This window comes from Zonotrichia albicollis, chromosome 8 (genome assembly GCF_047830755.1).
Source record: "Zonotrichia albicollis isolate bZonAlb1 chromosome 8, bZonAlb1.hap1, whole genome shotgun sequence".
Classification (NCBI taxonomy): Eukaryota; Metazoa; Chordata; class Aves; order Passeriformes; family Passerellidae; genus Zonotrichia; species Zonotrichia albicollis.
In genome coordinates this window covers 45,680,356-45,697,993 of record NC_133826.1, presented here as the reverse complement: position 1 = coordinate 45,697,993, position 17,638 = coordinate 45,680,356, and the positions used below count along the sequence as shown (strand labels likewise).

At 49.9% G+C, this 17,638-nt stretch overlaps 1 protein-coding gene across 1 annotated transcript; it reads left to right on the top strand.

The window, feature by feature from the left end:
- The first annotated feature begins 4,130 nt into the window (after positions 1–4,130).
- LOC141729981 (olfactory receptor 14J1-like) lies at positions 4,131–5,063 on the top strand. Its single transcript, XM_074546640.1, has one exon. It carries the CDS (start codon positions 4,131–4,133, stop codon positions 5,061–5,063), a length of 933 nt encoding a protein of 310 aa, XP_074402741.1.
- Positions 5,064–17,638: the final 12,575 nt, after the last annotated feature.

The following is a 17,638-nucleotide window of genomic DNA, read 5'->3' as shown; positions in this document are numbered from 1 at the left end:
CCTCTTGGGATATTGCAGGCTATGGATTGAAGGATACATGCAGGCCATCAGGTTCTTGTATGAAAAGTTAGTTGAAGAAGAGATTAGGTGAGAAAAAGACGATGAACAAAAGTTTGAAACTTTAAAGCAAGAATTAGTCAGTGCACTGGCATTGAGTCTTCTTGCCTTAGACAAACCCTTCCATCTGTTTGTAGATGTTGAAAAAGTAGTACCATATGGAGTGTTAGCCCAGAACTGGGGAAGATCCAGGAAACCAGTGGCCTATTTGTCAAAACTGCTAGACCTCATCAGCCGGGGTGGCCAACCTATATTCAGGCTGTGGCAGCAACTGCCATACTCATGGAGCAAAGCAAAGAATTAACCTTTGAGGGGAAATTGAAAGTATATACTCCTCACTCAGTTGGAAGTATCCTAAGTCAAAAGGCTGAGAAATGGCTCACTGATTCCTGAGTGCCTAAGTATGAAGCCATCTCAAAAGACAATGGTTTAGAGCAAATCATGAGTGACCAACTAAACCCTGCCCAGTTCTTGTATGGAAAGCCAGGTGAGGAACTAATACATAATTCCCTAGAGGTTATAAACTATCAAACTAAAGTAAGAGAGGACCTAACAGATCAATCAGTCCAAGGCAGAAGACGATTGTACATCAATGGATCTTCATGTGTAATAAAGGGGCACAGGGTATCAGGGCACACTATAGTGCATGAAGGATTGGTAGCCATAGAAAAGAGAAAGTTGCCTTCCAACTGGTCAGCATAAGCATGGGAGTTCTATGCCCTAAAGTGAGCTCTGGAAATATTAGCACAGAAAAGGGGAACAATAGATACAGACTGAAAATATGCTTTTGGCATAGTGCATATCTTTGGAAAATTTTGGGAAGAGAGGGGGCTAATAAATTCAAAGGGAAAGGGACTGATTAAAGTGTTAGAAACCTTACAATTACCAGAGGAAGTAGCAGTGGTATATGTTAAAGGACATAAAAAGGGACCGACTCAGGAGGCGTGAGGGAACAATTTAGCTGATTTAGAAGCTTACAATGCAACTGAATTAGAGACAGAAAAACTAATAATAGTATTAACAGCCATGAGAGAAATGCAAAAAATCCCTGTGTTCAGTGGGACCGAAGAGGAAGAACTCCTTAAAATAGGAGCGAGCCAAGAAAGATAATGAAGGGAAGTGGAGATTAGCAGATGGGAGGCAAATGTTGAATAAACACCTTGCCAAGAAAATGCTAGAAGGCATACATGGAACAACACATTGGGGTACACAAGTGCTAAGTGATCAGTTTCTAAGAGATTGGGGTTGCATAGGAATTTTCAGAATAGCTAAGCAAGTAATTGAACAGCGTATGATATGTCAACAAGTGAATAAGAAAATCATGAGGAAAACACCCAGAGGAAGGCGAGAACTAGCCTTAAGGCCCTTCCAAAACATCCAAGTAGACTTTTCTGAGCTTCTCCAGGTACAACGGTGGAAGTTTTTGCCAGTGATAGTAGATCATTTGACTCATTGGGTAGAGGTGGTACCCAATGTGAAAGCCAGTGCCAATGCTGTGAGTAAAACACTTCTGGAACCAATTATTCCCCAATATGGGACGGTAAATAGGATTGATTCAGACCGAGGAACTCATTTCACATCAAAGATATGAAAATCAAGGCCCTTCGGTTGTATTTTGATAAGGTCTTAATAAGGTCTAAAAACCATTTAAATTTTTGAAAGTGAAAATGATTTGCGACATGGGGTTAGGGAATGTCAGGAAAGGTTGTCCACACTGGGTCAGCTCCAAGGTACAACTTGTCTGACCTAGCCAGACCTCCTTAGGAATGGCCCTACATCAATATCAAGCACAGAATGCTGCAATCACCTTTTCTCAAAAGAGAACAGTAATAAAACACAGCCTTTAAAATAGGATTACACATTACTTAGAAGCTCATTGAAATATTTCTCCATAACAGTAAAAGGAAAACTTCCTGATGAATAGGACAAGACCAGAGGGAAATCAAGGCAGAGCCATGGTTTTTCAGGACTTGCTTGATCCTAATGACCCCTATGGTGCATTTGGAGCTGAGCCCTTGAACATCAGGGCCTGAGAGGAGATTGCACAAACCTTTCCAGGAGTCAAAATCAGAAGAAAACCTCAAAGAGTCTCAAAGCATGAATGGCTCCCACTGAGGTCCATCCCAGCACAGGCTCCTCATGGACTCCTGGAAGAGCGAATTGGAGGCCAGGATTGCAGAAAAAATCTTCTCAGAGATTCAGTGTAGAAAGGAAAATCCAAAGTACCTTAAAAACCTTGAGTACCTAAAAGCATTAATGAGGCACATTGAGTGTCAGTACAAAGCTCTCAAGGGACTCGTTAAAGCAGATCATTGGGGCCATGATTGTACAAAGTTCTAACAGAGTCTGTATCAAAAGTGAATCACCAAGTACCTTAAAATAACTAAAGTATCTTGAAGCATTAATGAGTCCCACTGACTGTTGCTAGTGACAAAGCCTCTCCAAGGACTAATTAAAGAAGATATTTGGAGGCCATGATTGCACAAGCCTCTCAGAGACTCCAAGGCAAAAGCCAAACCAAAAGTCCTCTGAAAAACCTGCAGTCCCTGCAGGGAGCATTGAGGAGCTCCCAGGGCCATTCCTGAGCAAGGATCCCCAGGGACTCCCAGCAGAACCTTGAGGCCACTGGGATGTGGGCTGGGGGGGGATGCTGAGGGCAGGACAAGGGGCTGACAGTGCCCAGCCTGGCTGGGGCTGTGCCAGGAGGCCCCAGGGCCTCAGGACAAGGTGTCTCCTCCCAGCCCTTGGTGGCACAGACCCTGCTGTGCCCCAGGGCACCAAGACTTGGCTTCTCTTTGTCCCCTCCTGTCATCACTGCCTCCAGTTCTCTGCTCTGCCTGGGGCCTGGGGACACTTTCTCAGTGGTGTCCCTCAGTGGGACCCATTAAAAGTCCAAGAAACTTTGGAGTGGGATTCTGCCTTGGAGTTCTGGAGAGGTTTCTTCAGCTCCCTCTCAAGGACTGATGCTCAGGGCCTGAGCACAAAGCCCCAGAGGCTCATTAAAGTCCTGGTGCTGTGTCTGTGCTGCTGAGCTGGGCTGGGCTCCTGGCACAGAGGCAGCTCCTGGTAACCAAGAAGAGCTTCAAAAGCACATTTCTCTTGATGAGCAGCTCTTCTGCCAGCCCAGCAGGGCTGGGGCACTGCCTGCAGCTACCCTGGGCACAGCACAGAGGCACAGAGAGCTTCAATCAGTCAGGGCTGGGAAGGGGCTGAGAAGCGCCTGGGGCAGAATCACTGCCAGCCCTTGGCACCTGAACCTCTGGCTGCAGGACAATGCAGCTGCAGCTCCTGGAGTGATCTCCTAAAACTGGAAAATCCCAATGCCTACAGACCCTGTGAGTACATTCTCTGACTGTCTCTTGTGCAGAGCAGCCAGGGGTGCCCAGGGCTGTCCTGCAGAGCAGGGTCCTGCAGCCCAGGGTGCTGTGCTGGGGCAGGGACTCTGCTGCCTGCCAGGGACAGCTCTCAGCCAGCCCTGGCAGCTGCTTCCTGTGCTGGGGGACAAGGTCTGGGTGGGAGGAGACACCTGGTCGGGCTTGGAAGTGTTCTCCTTGTGTGATGAGGATGCTGCATTGTTCAGGACTGCTTGCAGCGTGGCATTAAACAGCAGAACATAATCAGTAGATTATACAGGGAGCAGAGCAAGGCAGAGGCTGCAGGAAAGGCAAAGTCCTGCTTTTTAATCTATTGTTTTGAGTTACCTGAATGGGATATTGGCCATAAATATTCATTTCAGTTCAGCTTGAGGCAAATAAAAAAAAAAAAAATCTCTCATATAAACAAATCAGGCAGTGACAGAAATCAGCACCAGGCCCCTTAGAGGCAGCATCAGTGTTGCTTTTCCAGCCTCCTCAGGGTTGCTCTGACATTCCTATCAGAGCCTGCAGAGCCAGAGCTGCCCCTGGGCAGTGCCTGAGCTGAGAGGGGTCTGCAGGGCAGAGCTGAGCCTCCAGGGATGGGCAGGCAGTGGGGAGAAAGTGCCCCCAAGCTGTGCTGGGATATTTCAAGTCCTCTCCAAACCCAACTATTCCATGATTACTTTTTCTGCAGGTCCCCATGCCAAGACAGCACAAATGTCCAACAGCAGCTTCATAAAGCACTTCCTCTTGCTGGCATTGGCAGACACGCGGCAGCTGCAGCTCCTGCACTTCTGCCTCTTGCTGGGCATCTCCCTGGCTGCCCTCCTGGGCAACGGCCTCATCATCAGCGCCGTAGCCTGCGGCCACCACCTGCACACACCCATGTTCTTCTTCCTGCTCAACCTGGCCCTCAGCGACCTGGGCTCCATCTGCACCACTGTGCCCAAAGCCATGCACAATTCCCTCTGGGACACCAGGAACATCTCCTACTCAGGATGTGCTGCACAGCTCTTTTTCTTTATGTTCTTCATCTCAGCAGAGTTTTCACTCCTGACCATCATGTGCTACGACCGCTACGTGTCCATCTGCAAACCCCTGCACTACGGGACCCTCCTGGGCAGCAGAGCTTGTGCCCACATGGCAGCAGCTGCCTGGGCCAGTGCCTTTCTCTATTCACTTCTGCACACAGCCAATACATTTTCCCTGCCCCTGTGCCACAGCAATGTCCTGGGCCAGTTCTTCTGTGAAATCCCACAGATCCTCAAGCTCTCCTGCACCAAAACCTACCTCAGAGAACTTGGGCTCCTTGCAGTCAGTGCCTGTTTAGCACTTGGCTGTTTTGTGTTCATTGTTTTCTCCTATGTGCAGATCTTCAGGGCTGTGCTGAGGATCCCCTCTGAGCAGGGACAGCACAAAGCCTTTTCCACTTGCCTTCCTCACCTGGCTGTGGCCTCCCTGTTCATCAGCACTGCAGCATTTGCCTACCTGAAGCCCCCATTCATCTCCACCCCATCCCTGGATCTGGCAGTGTCAGTTCTGTACTCGGTGGTGCCTCCAGCCCTGAACCCCCTCATCTACAGCCTGAGGAACCAGGAGCTCAAGGCTGCAGTGCAGAGACTGATCACTGGATGGTTTCAGAAACATTAAACTGCTGGCCAGTGTTTGTAAATCACTAGTAATAAAAGTAATCATTAATACTTCTTCTTGGCTTAATTTTAGAGATTCTTTACCTTTGTTTTACTTTTTTCCTATTGTCCAAAAAGAAATGTCATTTTTGGTTTCATTGGTCATTTTGTTCCTCTCCACCATGCCTGTGGCCACAGACTGTCGCAGAGAGGGGATGTGCTGTTGGTGCCTTTAAATGAAATGACGATCTCTCTCAACAAAGTTTTCTGCAGAAGACTGCAGAACTTTTCTGCCCTTTTGTTGCCTTCTGGGGAGCTGCAGCAGCAATGTCTGCGTGCAGAGCTGGGGGCAGATCAGTGCTGGTCCAGCAGCTGTGCCCAGCAGCAGCAGATCTTGGTGTTGCCAGTGCTGCTGCCGTGGCCCTGCCCTGCTGCCCTGGTGGCCCTGGTGTTGCTGCAGGGCCTGAGTGCTCTCGGGACCGGGCACAGCCCTGGCGGTGGCAATGCCGGGGCTGCAGCAGGGACAGGCCATGGGCACTGCTGGGGCAGCGCTGACGCCTCAGCCCAGGGCCTGGGGGCTCCAGGCTCCTTGCCCAGGCTCTCTCAAGAACACACCCAGGCCAATGCTCAGCACAGAAAAGCCCCGTGAGCAGCCCCAGGCTGGCCGTGGGCAGGCTGGGGGCAAAGAGCATGGCTGGGGCTCTGCAAGGGCCCTGGGGCAGATGGGAAGGAGCAGCAGAGCAGGGGCTGATCCATCCCCAGTGCGCTGGACAGCCCAGGGCAGCGTCCCAGAGCGTCCTCATGGAGCTGCCAACAACATCCCCCCTCTGCAGCCCTGGCCTCTCCCCCAGCTCACACAGGTGCCCCATCCTTGCAGGCACAGACACGGCAGCACTGGCTCAGCAGCCCCTGTTTGCATTGCACAGAGTAGGGGGAGCACCCCCATGCTGTTGGTGTGGGGACATGAACCTGAGGGAGCACAAATGCCATCAGCCCCTGGGGCCAGCAAGGGCTGGGGGACACCAGGGAAACCACTCAGCTTTGTCCTGGCCTCTGCAGTCAGCCAGAAAGTTTGTTCCCATCAGCTGGGAGTTTCCTGTCCCACTGCAGATGCTGTTTCTCAGAGCCAGGGCTGCCTGGCAGCCACCCCCAAACTGCCCCAAGCATTTCTTTGGCTTCACCTTTGTTTTTTTTCCTCTTTCCTGATCCAGATTTCTTCCCATTGCCCATCTCTTTCTCCCCCCCTGCAAACTGCTCATCCCTGTTTGCCCTTTCCTCTCTGGCCCCACTCCCCGTTGCAGTTCCTGACTTGGCACCATGGGAGCATCCCTTGGGCAGCAGGATCATCCTGCAAGTGCTGCAGGAATTGTCTGCAGGCTCATGCAGTGCCTGGTGCTGCTCCCTTGCCAGAGGCACCCCAGGCCAGGGGGGCACATCTGGGCTGCTGTGTCTGGCTCTGGGGCTCCCTGTTCTGGGCAGTGAGGAGGAGCTGCAGAGGCTCTGCAGGACTGACAGGATGGGCTTTGGGGCTGGCACGAGAAGCTGAGGGACCTGGGCTGTTGGAGCTGCTGAAGAGGAGGCCCAGGGCTCCTCCTGCAACTGCTCCAAGGGTGGTTCCAGTGAGTCACAGATTCATCCAGGTTGGAAAAGATCTTGGAAATCATCAAGTCCAACCTCTGCCCTGACACCGCCTTGTCTCCCTGAGCCTCCTCTTCTCCCAGATAAAAAAACCCCAACTCCCTCATCTGCTCCTCACAGGACTTGTGTTCCAGACCCCTCACCAGCCTTGTTGCCCTTCTCTGGACACGCTCCAGCCCCTCCATGGCCTTCCTTAATTGGGGGCCCAGAACTGGACACAGCACTCGAGGTGTGACCTCACCAGTGCCGAGTGCAGGGGAAGAATCACTGCCCTGCTCCTGCTGGCCACACCATTCCTGGTCCAGGCCAGGAGCCATTGGCCTTCTTGCCCACCTGGGCACACTGCTGCCTCATGTCCAGCCTGCTACCCATCAGTGCCCCAGGTCCCTTTCTGCCTGGCTGCTGTCCAGCCACTCTGTCCCCAGCCTGTAGCACTGCAGGGGTTGTTGTGGCCAAAGTGCAGGACCCAGCACTTGGTCTTGTTCAACCTCACCTTGTTGGATTTGGGCCCTGGATCCACCCTATCCAGGGCCCTGTGCAGAGCCCTCCTACCCTCCAGCAGATCCACACTCACACCCAACTTGGTGTCATCTGCAAATTTGCTGATGCTGGACTCAATCCCCTCTTGCAGATCATCAGTGGAGATATTGAAATCCACGGTGGCTGGCTCTGATCCCTCGCCATCCTGTGGGTGCCCTGTGATGGCACTCAGGGTGATCTGTTCCATAACCTTGCTGGGCACCCCGGTCAGGCTGACAGGCCTGGAGTTCCCCAGCTCCTCCTTCCAGCCCTTCTTGGGGATGGGCTCACATTGGCACCTCCAGTCCTCTGGCACCTCCCTGCTGAGCCAGCACTGACGGTAAATGATGGAGAGCAGCTTGGGGAGCTCATCCACCAGCTCCCTCATCCCCCTGGGATGGATCCCATCTTCTCCCAGAGGCACCTGTGAGCATCTGAGTGGGTCAGCAGATCTCAAGCTGCTTCCTCCTGGATTACAGGGGGGCTGTTCTGCTCTCTGTGCTGAACTACCAGCTCAGGAGAACACTTGTCCTGAGGACAACTTCACTTATTCTTGAAAACTGAGGCAAAGAAGGAGTTAAGTACCTCAGCCTTTCCCTCATATTTGGTAACCATATACCTTTTAATAATGACAAAAGATTGGCTTTGTACCTCCTTTTGCCATTGATGTATTAATAGAAACCGTTTTATTCTCCTTCACAGAAGTGGCCTGGTTTAGCCTTAAGCTTCCACCTCTCTAATTTTTTTTCTGCATGACCTAACAACATCCTTAAACATTTTATGAGTTACCTGCCTCTCTGTCCAAGGATTATGCACCTTCTTTTCTTTCCCCAAGTTCTTGCAAAAGGCCCATCACATTCAGAATGTAACCTGTTGTCTAAAGTACACCTCAGAGGAGGAAAATACAAGAGTCTATAAATTAAAAGAGGGAAAGCAAGCTAGGAAAGTAAAAGAAGGAGAGGCTGGGAAGGCTGACAAAAACTGGGACTCCCCTTGACTACTTACTTGCTTCTACCCTTGCAGTACCTGAAATCCTTCCTCCAATTCCTCTTGCTGTGGACCCAATTCCTCCTCCTCTCCCAATTGTCATTCCTTTACCACCTCCTTATCCAGTTATACCTCTACCACCTTCCCCTCAACCCTCTCCTTACTCTCTTTACCCTTCACTACCGTCCCCTTACCTCTGCCATCTCATGCACCCCTTATTCACCAGCAAGTTCCTGCTCTGCCTCCCCCACCACAAACGAGAAGCCAAACAACATCTCAGAATCTCATGCCCAAGAGTGAAGTTACCCAGTCAGCCTCCACAGCTGATGTTGTAACACCCGGTCCAAAGAGGCTGAAGTGGAAAAATTGTTCCCCCTCAGAGAAGTTCTCATGGGCGGGGTGGCCAGTGAGATTGGATTTGTAAACGCTCCTTTGACTGTGTCTGAAGTTAGAAACTTTAAGAAAGAATTGCGAAATTTAGTGGAAGACCTAGTAAGAATAGCAAATCAAATTGATCCATTTTCAGGCCCTAATATTTATATATGGGGAGAATTGAACTCCATCTTTAACATCCTATTTTCTCCAGAAGAGACTCAATTCATAAGAACTGCAGGAATGAAAATTTGGGAGCAAGAAAACCAGCCAAGGCCCCCAGGTGACCAAACAATGCCTTCAGTGCAGCCTGCCTGGGACCCTAATCAAGAAGAGGGGAGAAGGAATATGAGAGATTACAGGTCCCTGATGAGCAGAGGGATAAAAGAATCAGTCTCTAGAGCGAGCAATACCAGGTTAGCGTTTGAAGGCACCCAGGAAAAAGACGAGACCCCAGCAACACTGCTTAATAGGCTAAAGCAAAACTTCCAGATTTACTCTAATGTTGACCCAGACAGCCCAGAAGGCCAATCTCGGGTTGCCTGCAGTCAGGGATGACCCTGAGAATCCTTTTTTCCCAGCCTGGTGTTTCAAAAAAGGAGTCTGAATTCTTCATCTCTGGTTTCCAAGGTTGTTTATTGTTTCTTACCTATAACATTTTTTCTCTGGCCTGCCAGAGGTCAGAGAGAGGCACACTCCCCATCCCTGGGCCGGTGTCTATGTTTTATACTATGAACTATGTGTGCTTTATTTATCATTATTTTCCAGTACCTAAAGACACACAGCAGGGGACATTCAATCAAAACAAATGCATGTTTTATTGAGTGCTCACAACAAATGTAACAGAAGGATTAGAAACGAGATAAAGGACAGAGAGAGAGAGAAAGGAGGGTTGGGTGGGGGGGAACAGCTACCAACAGAGAGATGAAATCCTTGTGGTTGGGCCAATAGATCTGTCTGGTCACATCAGGGAGAGTCTCAAAGTCTTTGGTTAACTCAGGGCTCTTTTATAATCTACTGTCAGGAGGGGAGCAGGATGGCACATGGAGGGCACAGTGGAGAAAAAATCCATTGGGGACAGGTACAGACAGTCCAGTCCTGAACAGCACAGACTGGTGCCAGCAGTGAGAGGGGTCCGTTGTTTCACGACTGGTTCCTATGGGAAACCTCTCACTTCCTATGGCAGACATCCTGCTCCAGTCAGGCCAGCACCCCTGGGTTAGAATTTTAAAGGTCTCATCTCAGTCCTTGGGGAGGGCTTCAATCTCCGTCCTTGCTGGTGGTTGTGAGGCATGTGAGGGATCTTTGGACCGTGTCTTACAGAATGACATCCCAAAGAATAAAAAATTTATGCATTTTCCTGTAAAAAAAAGTAATGAATTAATAAATGAAAATTATTTGTTCTAATTTATTTATAATACTGTTATTGTATATTTGTATTACCAAATGTGATAAATAGGTATGATTCGTGCTGATAAAAATTGAAACAGTAATCAATATTGATACAGTAATTAATATTTGAGAATAATAAAATAGTTAATAGTTAAAAGTTGTAATGCCAAAGAAGAGAGGGAAAGGAGGGGCTCCACCCACCCTCCCCTTCCAAGCAGATGTTTTCAAGGACCACAGGAAAGAAGCTGAAGATACAGTTGCTAAAAATGACCAAGAAACTGGTTGGGTCCAAGAAAATGCTAATTATAAGGGACTTATTTCTTTGATATGTAGATGCAGTGATATGTTAGTCTAGGCTTACATTGTACTGGCTTGGTGCACATGTGTAACCCAAAGGTGAATTAAAGGACAACGTAGAAGACTACAGAGCCTTCATCAGTGATGACCCCCAAAGACTTGTGCGACCACCAAACCGAGTGGTGGTGCATGCGTGGTAAGGGTGGTAATGAAGGCGGAGACAGAAAAGTGACGAACCGAAAATAGGAGGAGATGGCATTGACACATGGCATATAAGGGGTGACTTTCACTTGGCAAGCTTGTACGCGAAGTGGCAAGGGTCAAGAACCCTGCACTCCGTACCCTGCGGTTGTTTGTGCTTATGCGCTATTATTTGAATCAAATTATCCTTTGTTTATATATTTTCTAAACTATTTAATTAAAATTGTTACTACTTTTAATATTGTTTGGCCTTTTTAAGATGGGATAATTGGGCAAACATAACCGAAAGAAAACAAAGGTGAAGCCAAGTAAATGCTTGGGGCAGTTTGGGGGTGGCTGCCAGGCAGCCCTGGCCCTGAGCAACAGTGCCTGCATTGGGACAGGAAACTCCCAGCTCATGGGAGCAAACTTTCTGGCTGACTGCAGAGGCCAGGACAAAGCTGAGTGGTTTCCCTGGTGTCCCCCAGCCCTTGCTGGCCCCAGGGGCTGATGGCATTTGTGCTCCCTCGGGTTCATGTCCCCACACCAACAGCATGGGGGTGCTCCCCCTACTCTGTGCAATGCAAACAGGGGCTGCTGAGCCAGTGCTGCCGTGTCTGTGCCTGCAAGGATGGGGCACCTGTGTGAGCTGGGGGAGAGGCCAGGGCTGCAGAGGGGGGATGTTGTTGGCAGCTCCATGAGGACGCTCTGGGATGCTGCCCTGGGCTGTCCAGCACTCTGGGGATGGATCAGCCCCTGCTCTGCTGCTCCTTCCCGTCTGCCCCAGGGCCCTTGCAGAGCCCAGGGCCACCAGGGCAGTGGGGCAGGGCCACGGCAGCAGCACTGGCAACACCAAGTGCTGCTGCTGGGCACAGCTGCTGGGCCAGTACTGATCTGCCCCCAGCTCTGCACACAGACATTGCTGCTGCAGCTCCAGAGAAGGCAACAAAAGGGCTGCAGAAAACTTTGCTGGGAGATCCTTCAGTTTGTTTAAAGCCACCGATAGGCCGGCCGCTCATTGAGACAGTCTGTGACCACAGGGAATGTGGAGAGAAACAAAATGAGAAATGGCACAAAAAGTGACATTTATTTGTGGATAATATGAAAAAAGTAAAACAAAGAAAAAGAGCCTTCAAATGAAATCAACAAGTAGTATCAAAGATGGGTTTTATTACAAGTGATTTGCAGAAGTTTGTAAACAGTTTAATGTTCCTGAAAGCATTCAGTCATCAGTCTCCACACTGCAGCCCTGAGCTCCTGGTTCCTCAGGCTGTAGATGAGGGGGTTCAGGGCTGGAGTCACCACTGAGTACAGAACTGACACTGTGAGATCCAGGGATGGGGAGGACATGGAGGGGGGCTTCAGGTGAGCAAAGGTGCCAGTGCTGATAAACAGAGAGACCACGGCCAGGTGAGGGAGGCAGGTGGAAAAGGCTTTGTGCCGTCCCTGCTCAGAGGGGATCCTCAGCACGACCCTGAAGATCTGCACATAGGAGAAAACAATGAACACAAAACAACCAAGTCCTAAACAGCCACTAAAAGCAAGAAGTCCATGTTCCCTAAGGAACCTGGAGTGTGAGCAGGAGAGCTTGAGGATCTGTGGGATTTCACAGAAGAACTGGCCCAGGGCATTGCCCTGGCAGAGTGGCAGGGAAAATGTATTGGCTGTGTGCATGACAGCATTGAGAAAGCCACTGGCCCAGGCAGCTGCTGCCATGTGGGCACAAGCTCTGCTGCCCAGGAGGGTCCCGTAGTGCAGGGGTTTGCAGATGGACACATAGCGGTCATAGCACATGATGGTCAGGAGGAAATACTCTGCTGAGATGAAAAAGACAAGCATAAATAGCTGTGCAGCACATCCTGTGTAGGAGATGTTCCTGGTGTTCCAGAGGGAATTGTGCATGGCTTTGGGCACAGTGGTGCAGATGGAGCCCAGGTCACTGAGGGCCAGGTTGAGCAGGAAGAAGAACATGGGCATGTACAGGTGGTGGCCGCAGGCTACGGCGCTGATGATGAGGCCGTTGCCCAGGAGGGCAGCCAGGGAGATGCCCAGCAAGAGGCAGAAGTGCAGGAGCTGCAGCTGCTGCGTGTCTGCCAATGGCAGCAGGAGGAAGTTGCTGATGGAGCTGCTGTTGGACATTTGCTCTGGCTGCACATGGAAACCTGTTAATGAGGAAAGGACAGTGACAAGTCAGGAGAGGCTGCTTTGAGCCAAACCTGATCCATTACCTGCAGACTGTCACACTGGGACTCACCCACCCTTGTTCCTGCTCTGGGAAAACCTTCACCCAGGTCCCTGCCTGAGCTCCAGTTGTGCTGGCTGAGTGTGCCAGGAGCAGCCAGGCCTGTTCCTGGAGGCTCTCAAGGAGCCATCCCTGCCCCACTGCCCTGGGTTTGTGGCCATGGGGCAGAGGGACAAGGCTGGATATTCAAGATTTTTCAAGGGAATCACTCTGAATGAAGAAAGGCTTGGTAGCATCTGCACTCCCAGTTCCATAAGACATGGATGGCAGGAGTTGGTTTTAGGAATTGTTTTCCTACCTCCACATAGTTTTCGGCTCTCTGAGGTCAGAAATCCCCAGAATTCCTGCTGCACTCAGAGTTTGCTGCTGAGAGATGGGAGAGCCAAAAAAATTCCCTGTGGCTCAGGGAAGGTGAAGGGCTGGGTGGGCTTGTTCCCAGCTGCCCTGGCTTTGCACCTTTGGCTGCAATGAGAGCACAATCACACTCCTGGGTCACCCTGGGATAAACCAGACCCTGCCCTTAGCAGAGGGATCCCTGAATGTCTCACCCTCCCTAAAGGTCTCTGGGCAAGATCCTGCAACCCCTCGTGCCAAGGACCCTCATGGCTCCCTTGGCAAACTCAGCAGCATTTCCTCAGCTGTGGCATCTCTGCCTTTCCCTTTGGGACATTCAGGGAACTCCCAGAGGCTCTGGCACAGATTTGCACCCAGGAGGGCAGCTCAGACCTTGGAAGGGCACAGCAAGGAGATCCCTGGCTGTGGCCATGATGGGATCTCAGGGAGGGGGCTCAGCTCATTCCCCTTTCCCACGGACTGCTTTGCCCACAGCCCCAGAGGTGCCAGGGAAGCTTGGACACCCCATTCCCATGGACAGCCCTGCCTGGCTGGAATGCCAAGGGCAGAGCCTGACTCAGCTGCTGCAGATGCCAGAGCCTCCCTGAGAACAGCAGATAACAGTGACAATATCAAGGCAGGGCAGAACCAAGAGAAGATGTTGTGGTGCTGTGCCTGAGAGGGCAGGGCAGAGACAGCCGGGCACTCAGGAGAGTGTTCCCGTGCCCAGCTGTGTCCGGCACCTCCCACACACCAACAGTGCCCTCATCCTGCCCCAGCACTGCTCTCTTCAGCCCCCTCTCCTTTCCTGAGCATCTCCCTGGGCCTGGACATTCCCTCCTGAGAGGAGCCTTGTCCCTGCCAGCGCTCACAGAGCCCATCCCAGCCTGTGTGCCCTGGCTGGGGCCCTACAGAAACCTGCCTGTGTGCAGGGCCCTGGCTGGGGCAGGCTCTGTGTGCATCTGGGCAAGGGCAGCTCAGGAGAGCCCTGCTGGGCCCTGCAAAGGTGATGCTGCTGCTGTCCAGGGCTGAGGAGTGGCTGAGGGCCCTTTGGGAGGCTCCCAGCAGAGAGACTGCCCAGCTCAATTTACAGTTCTGCAGTCCCTGTAAATGTTCAAACATTCCTTGGATGATCCTCTGTGTCCCTTTCAACTCAGCATGTTCTGGGATTCTGGGATTACAATTCCTGTTCTGCTTCTCTCATCCCCCTGTTGTCTATTGAAGCCCTAAAGCAGATAGCCTTCCAGAAGTAATGGGTTAAAACATGGAATGAGAAGCATGTAAAGAAGGGCCTAGCACTAGAACACACGGAGAAAGCACAGCACTAGGAAAACAGAGCAATAAATTAGATAAAAGGTAGAGCATCATGACAGGGGAAGAGATGGGTATAGGAGAAACTAATAAGCTAAGCAGGTTTAGAGCCAGCAATGTCAAAACGACCCTAAGGGTTTTGCCAAGCCACGGGATCTAAGCCAAGTACACCGGGAATTGACCAAATTAGGAAAAGAGTTCAAAAGTTTAAAGAGGAAGACTCATCGGAAAGACCCCGTCTATGATGAAGGCAACAGGAACGACCACCTGAAAATTCCCCAAAAGAGATGTCTCCACCTACGCTCCGCCCACGCTCCGCCTACACCACGCCCCATATGAATATGCATGATTATGTATCTGATCTGATGTAATCCTATACCCAAAATTGTATATAAGGCTTGCTTTTGCTATGTGAACTCAGAAATCCATTTTGTGATTTCTCCGACGCGTCGCTAATAAAAATACCTCCTGCTTAATTGACTTAAGCTGAGTCTGATTAGGCAGTCACTCTGCCTGTTTGGGGCAAAATTTGGCATCATTTCTGGCGACCCAGATGGGACAACCAGACGGGAGAGCAGACCCTTGAGCGTCCTCCGGAGCTGGGTCCGGGGCCGGGACCCTCGGGCGCCCCTGACAGATTTTTGTCAGAAGAGACTCCCCCCCCTGGACCAGCGCTCTTCGGTGGACGAGGGGTTTCCTGCATCTCCTGCTCCAATTAAGAGGTATTTTAATTGTTTATTGCATATTGAATTTGGAACAAAGCGCTTTAATTGGGGAAACGGGGACTAGACGTAGTCGCCCGACGGGAGCCATAGGGACGCCTTGGCATAATCCCATTTGGTATTGGGGTTTGAGTCCCCATTTGGTATTGGATTTGGTATTGGGGTTTGAGTCCCCATTTGGTATTGGGGTTTGAATCCCCATTTGGTATTGGGGTTCGAGTCCCCGCTTGGTATCGGGGTTTAAATCCCCATTTGGAATCAGAGTATTTGTTAAAAGAGTGAAAAGAAAAAAAAAAAAAAAAAAAAAAAAAGGAAAAAAAGAAGAAGAAAAAAAAAAAAAAAAAAAAAAAAAAGGAAAGGAAAAGAGTATTTGTTAAAAGGGTATATGTTTTTCTTTAATGTTGTTGTCTTGTCTGAATTTTTAAAAGCATTGTTGCTTTGTTTGAATTTCTAAACTACGCCTGGGAACGTATCCAGCCAGGTCCGGGACCTTGTCCAATTTTTCCCTTTCCCTGATAAGGTTTTGAGGAGATACATTTGTGCTACACCTTTGTTTAACTGTTATGTTGTTTGCAAGAATCTCGTAAAGGATTCGGTATTTTGTGTTAACTGTAACCTTTTGTGTGTAAGAATTTATTGTGATATCATCTGCAAACTGTACCTTGGTTTACAGCTGTTTTACGGGTGTGTAATAGCCCGAAGTTGACCAGTATCGGTACTATACGGTTTGCCAGCGACATCTCGAGGTAAAGCGGTGTACTCTGATAAACCGGAAAGGTAGGACGTTTTGAATAAATGAGTGTGGGTATGAGTGAGAGTGAATGAGACGCAGCATCGCTGCGAAGCGAGAGGGGAGTCCCGCTCCGCATTTCCTGTTCTTCGCGAGAAGCCAGGTGGGAAAAGGACAAAGCGATTGGAAATTGTGTGTATGAAGTGTTAAAATAAACTGATATATAGTGCCTGCGAGAAAGAGACTAAACCGAAAATACAGACGCAGGGAATAGCCATGGGAGGCCAACAGAGTAAGGACGTAAACATGAAAACCCCCTTAGATGTATCCTAAAGCATTGGAAGGACTTGGGAGGAATTCCGGGGGGAAACATAAGTAAAAAGGCACTCCTTAAATATTGTACACAGTGGTGGCCATTATACAAGTTAGATGATAATGAGAAATGGCCGCCGGAGGGAACCACTAATTATAACACTATTTTACAACTGATGCTTTTCCTCCGCCGACTCAATAAATGGGATGAGGTAATATACGCAGACATGTTTTTCACCCTAAGGAATAAACCTGAGTGGCAAAAGGAATGTGGAATTAATGTAGCTCCTCAGGACCCCCTAGTATTGGCTTTGGAAAGAGATAAGAAAGGTCCGAAGTCAAAGGACCGTTGCTGTGATGCATGCAGTATTGGACAGCAGTGTCTCAAGTTAACAAGGAGGGATAGTGGAAAGGAGAGCGAAATAAGTTTGTGGGAATACCATCCATTCGCTCCAGGGCGGGAAGGACCCCTTCCCAGACCAAAAGAAGAACAAGGAGATCCTAGCCCATTAAAGGAATTGGAGCAGTGGTGGAAATCTAAGTTTGGATGCAGTCCTCAGAAACTAGACAACGGCTGGGAGGAGGGTAGCCCATCAAAATCGGGGATCAGTGAGGGAAAGGGCAGCCCTCAGGAACTAGGTAGCCCACAGGGGTCGGAGAGCTATGTTGACAGCCCACCCAGACTGGAACTCGAAAGGGAAGAAGGCAGTCCGTCGGGAGTAGAGAGCCGGGGGGAGACACGCAGCCCGCCCGAGCTTAGTCCATACGGAGATAGTAACACATCCAGAAATGGGGGTGACTGTAAAATGGAAACTAGCACACCAAGGACTGGTGTTTGCAGAATGGAAACCAGCACACCAAAGGCTGGGGACAAGAGCGACTCATTGGGGGGCAACGTTCCTGAATTAAAATATAGTAAGGGGAGTAGTAATGTGACATGTGAAAAGGAGACAGAGAACAACTCGCAGAGATTGAGTATAATAATACAGATAGAGGATAAAAGAGATGAGAAAGCAGCAGAGGACGAGAGGGGTAGTAGCCTGGGGCAGGATAAGGGTCGACAGATATTAGGGAGACGACAGACCCAGGACGGGAGTCGGATGGACTGTGTAATAGAGATGGGAGGTGAAAATGAAGAACTGGACATAGAGGCACAGGAAGAGGACCCCGGGGCAAGGACCAGTCACTCGTATTATACCAGATCTGTAGCACGGAGGGAAACAAAGCAAAGAGAGGAGGGGAATCATACGATAGCTCCTCTCCGACAAATTATGCCAATGGTAGGGGAAAAGACTAGAGTAAAGGTGCCGTTCTCGACAAGTGATTTGAACAATTGGAGGGATGAAGCAAAAAATTTTAGGAGAAATCCAGAGGGAGTAGCAAAGAGATTTGAACTAATGGCGAAGAATTTAGATTTGATTGGGAGGATATAGAAGTGATGCTGTCGGAGCTGACAGATACAGAAAGGGAGCTTGTGTTGGAGACAGGGAGACAACATGCTCAAGTGTTACCGGGGAGAATAGAAGATAATTTTCCCAGCAGTAAACCAGAATGGGACCCAA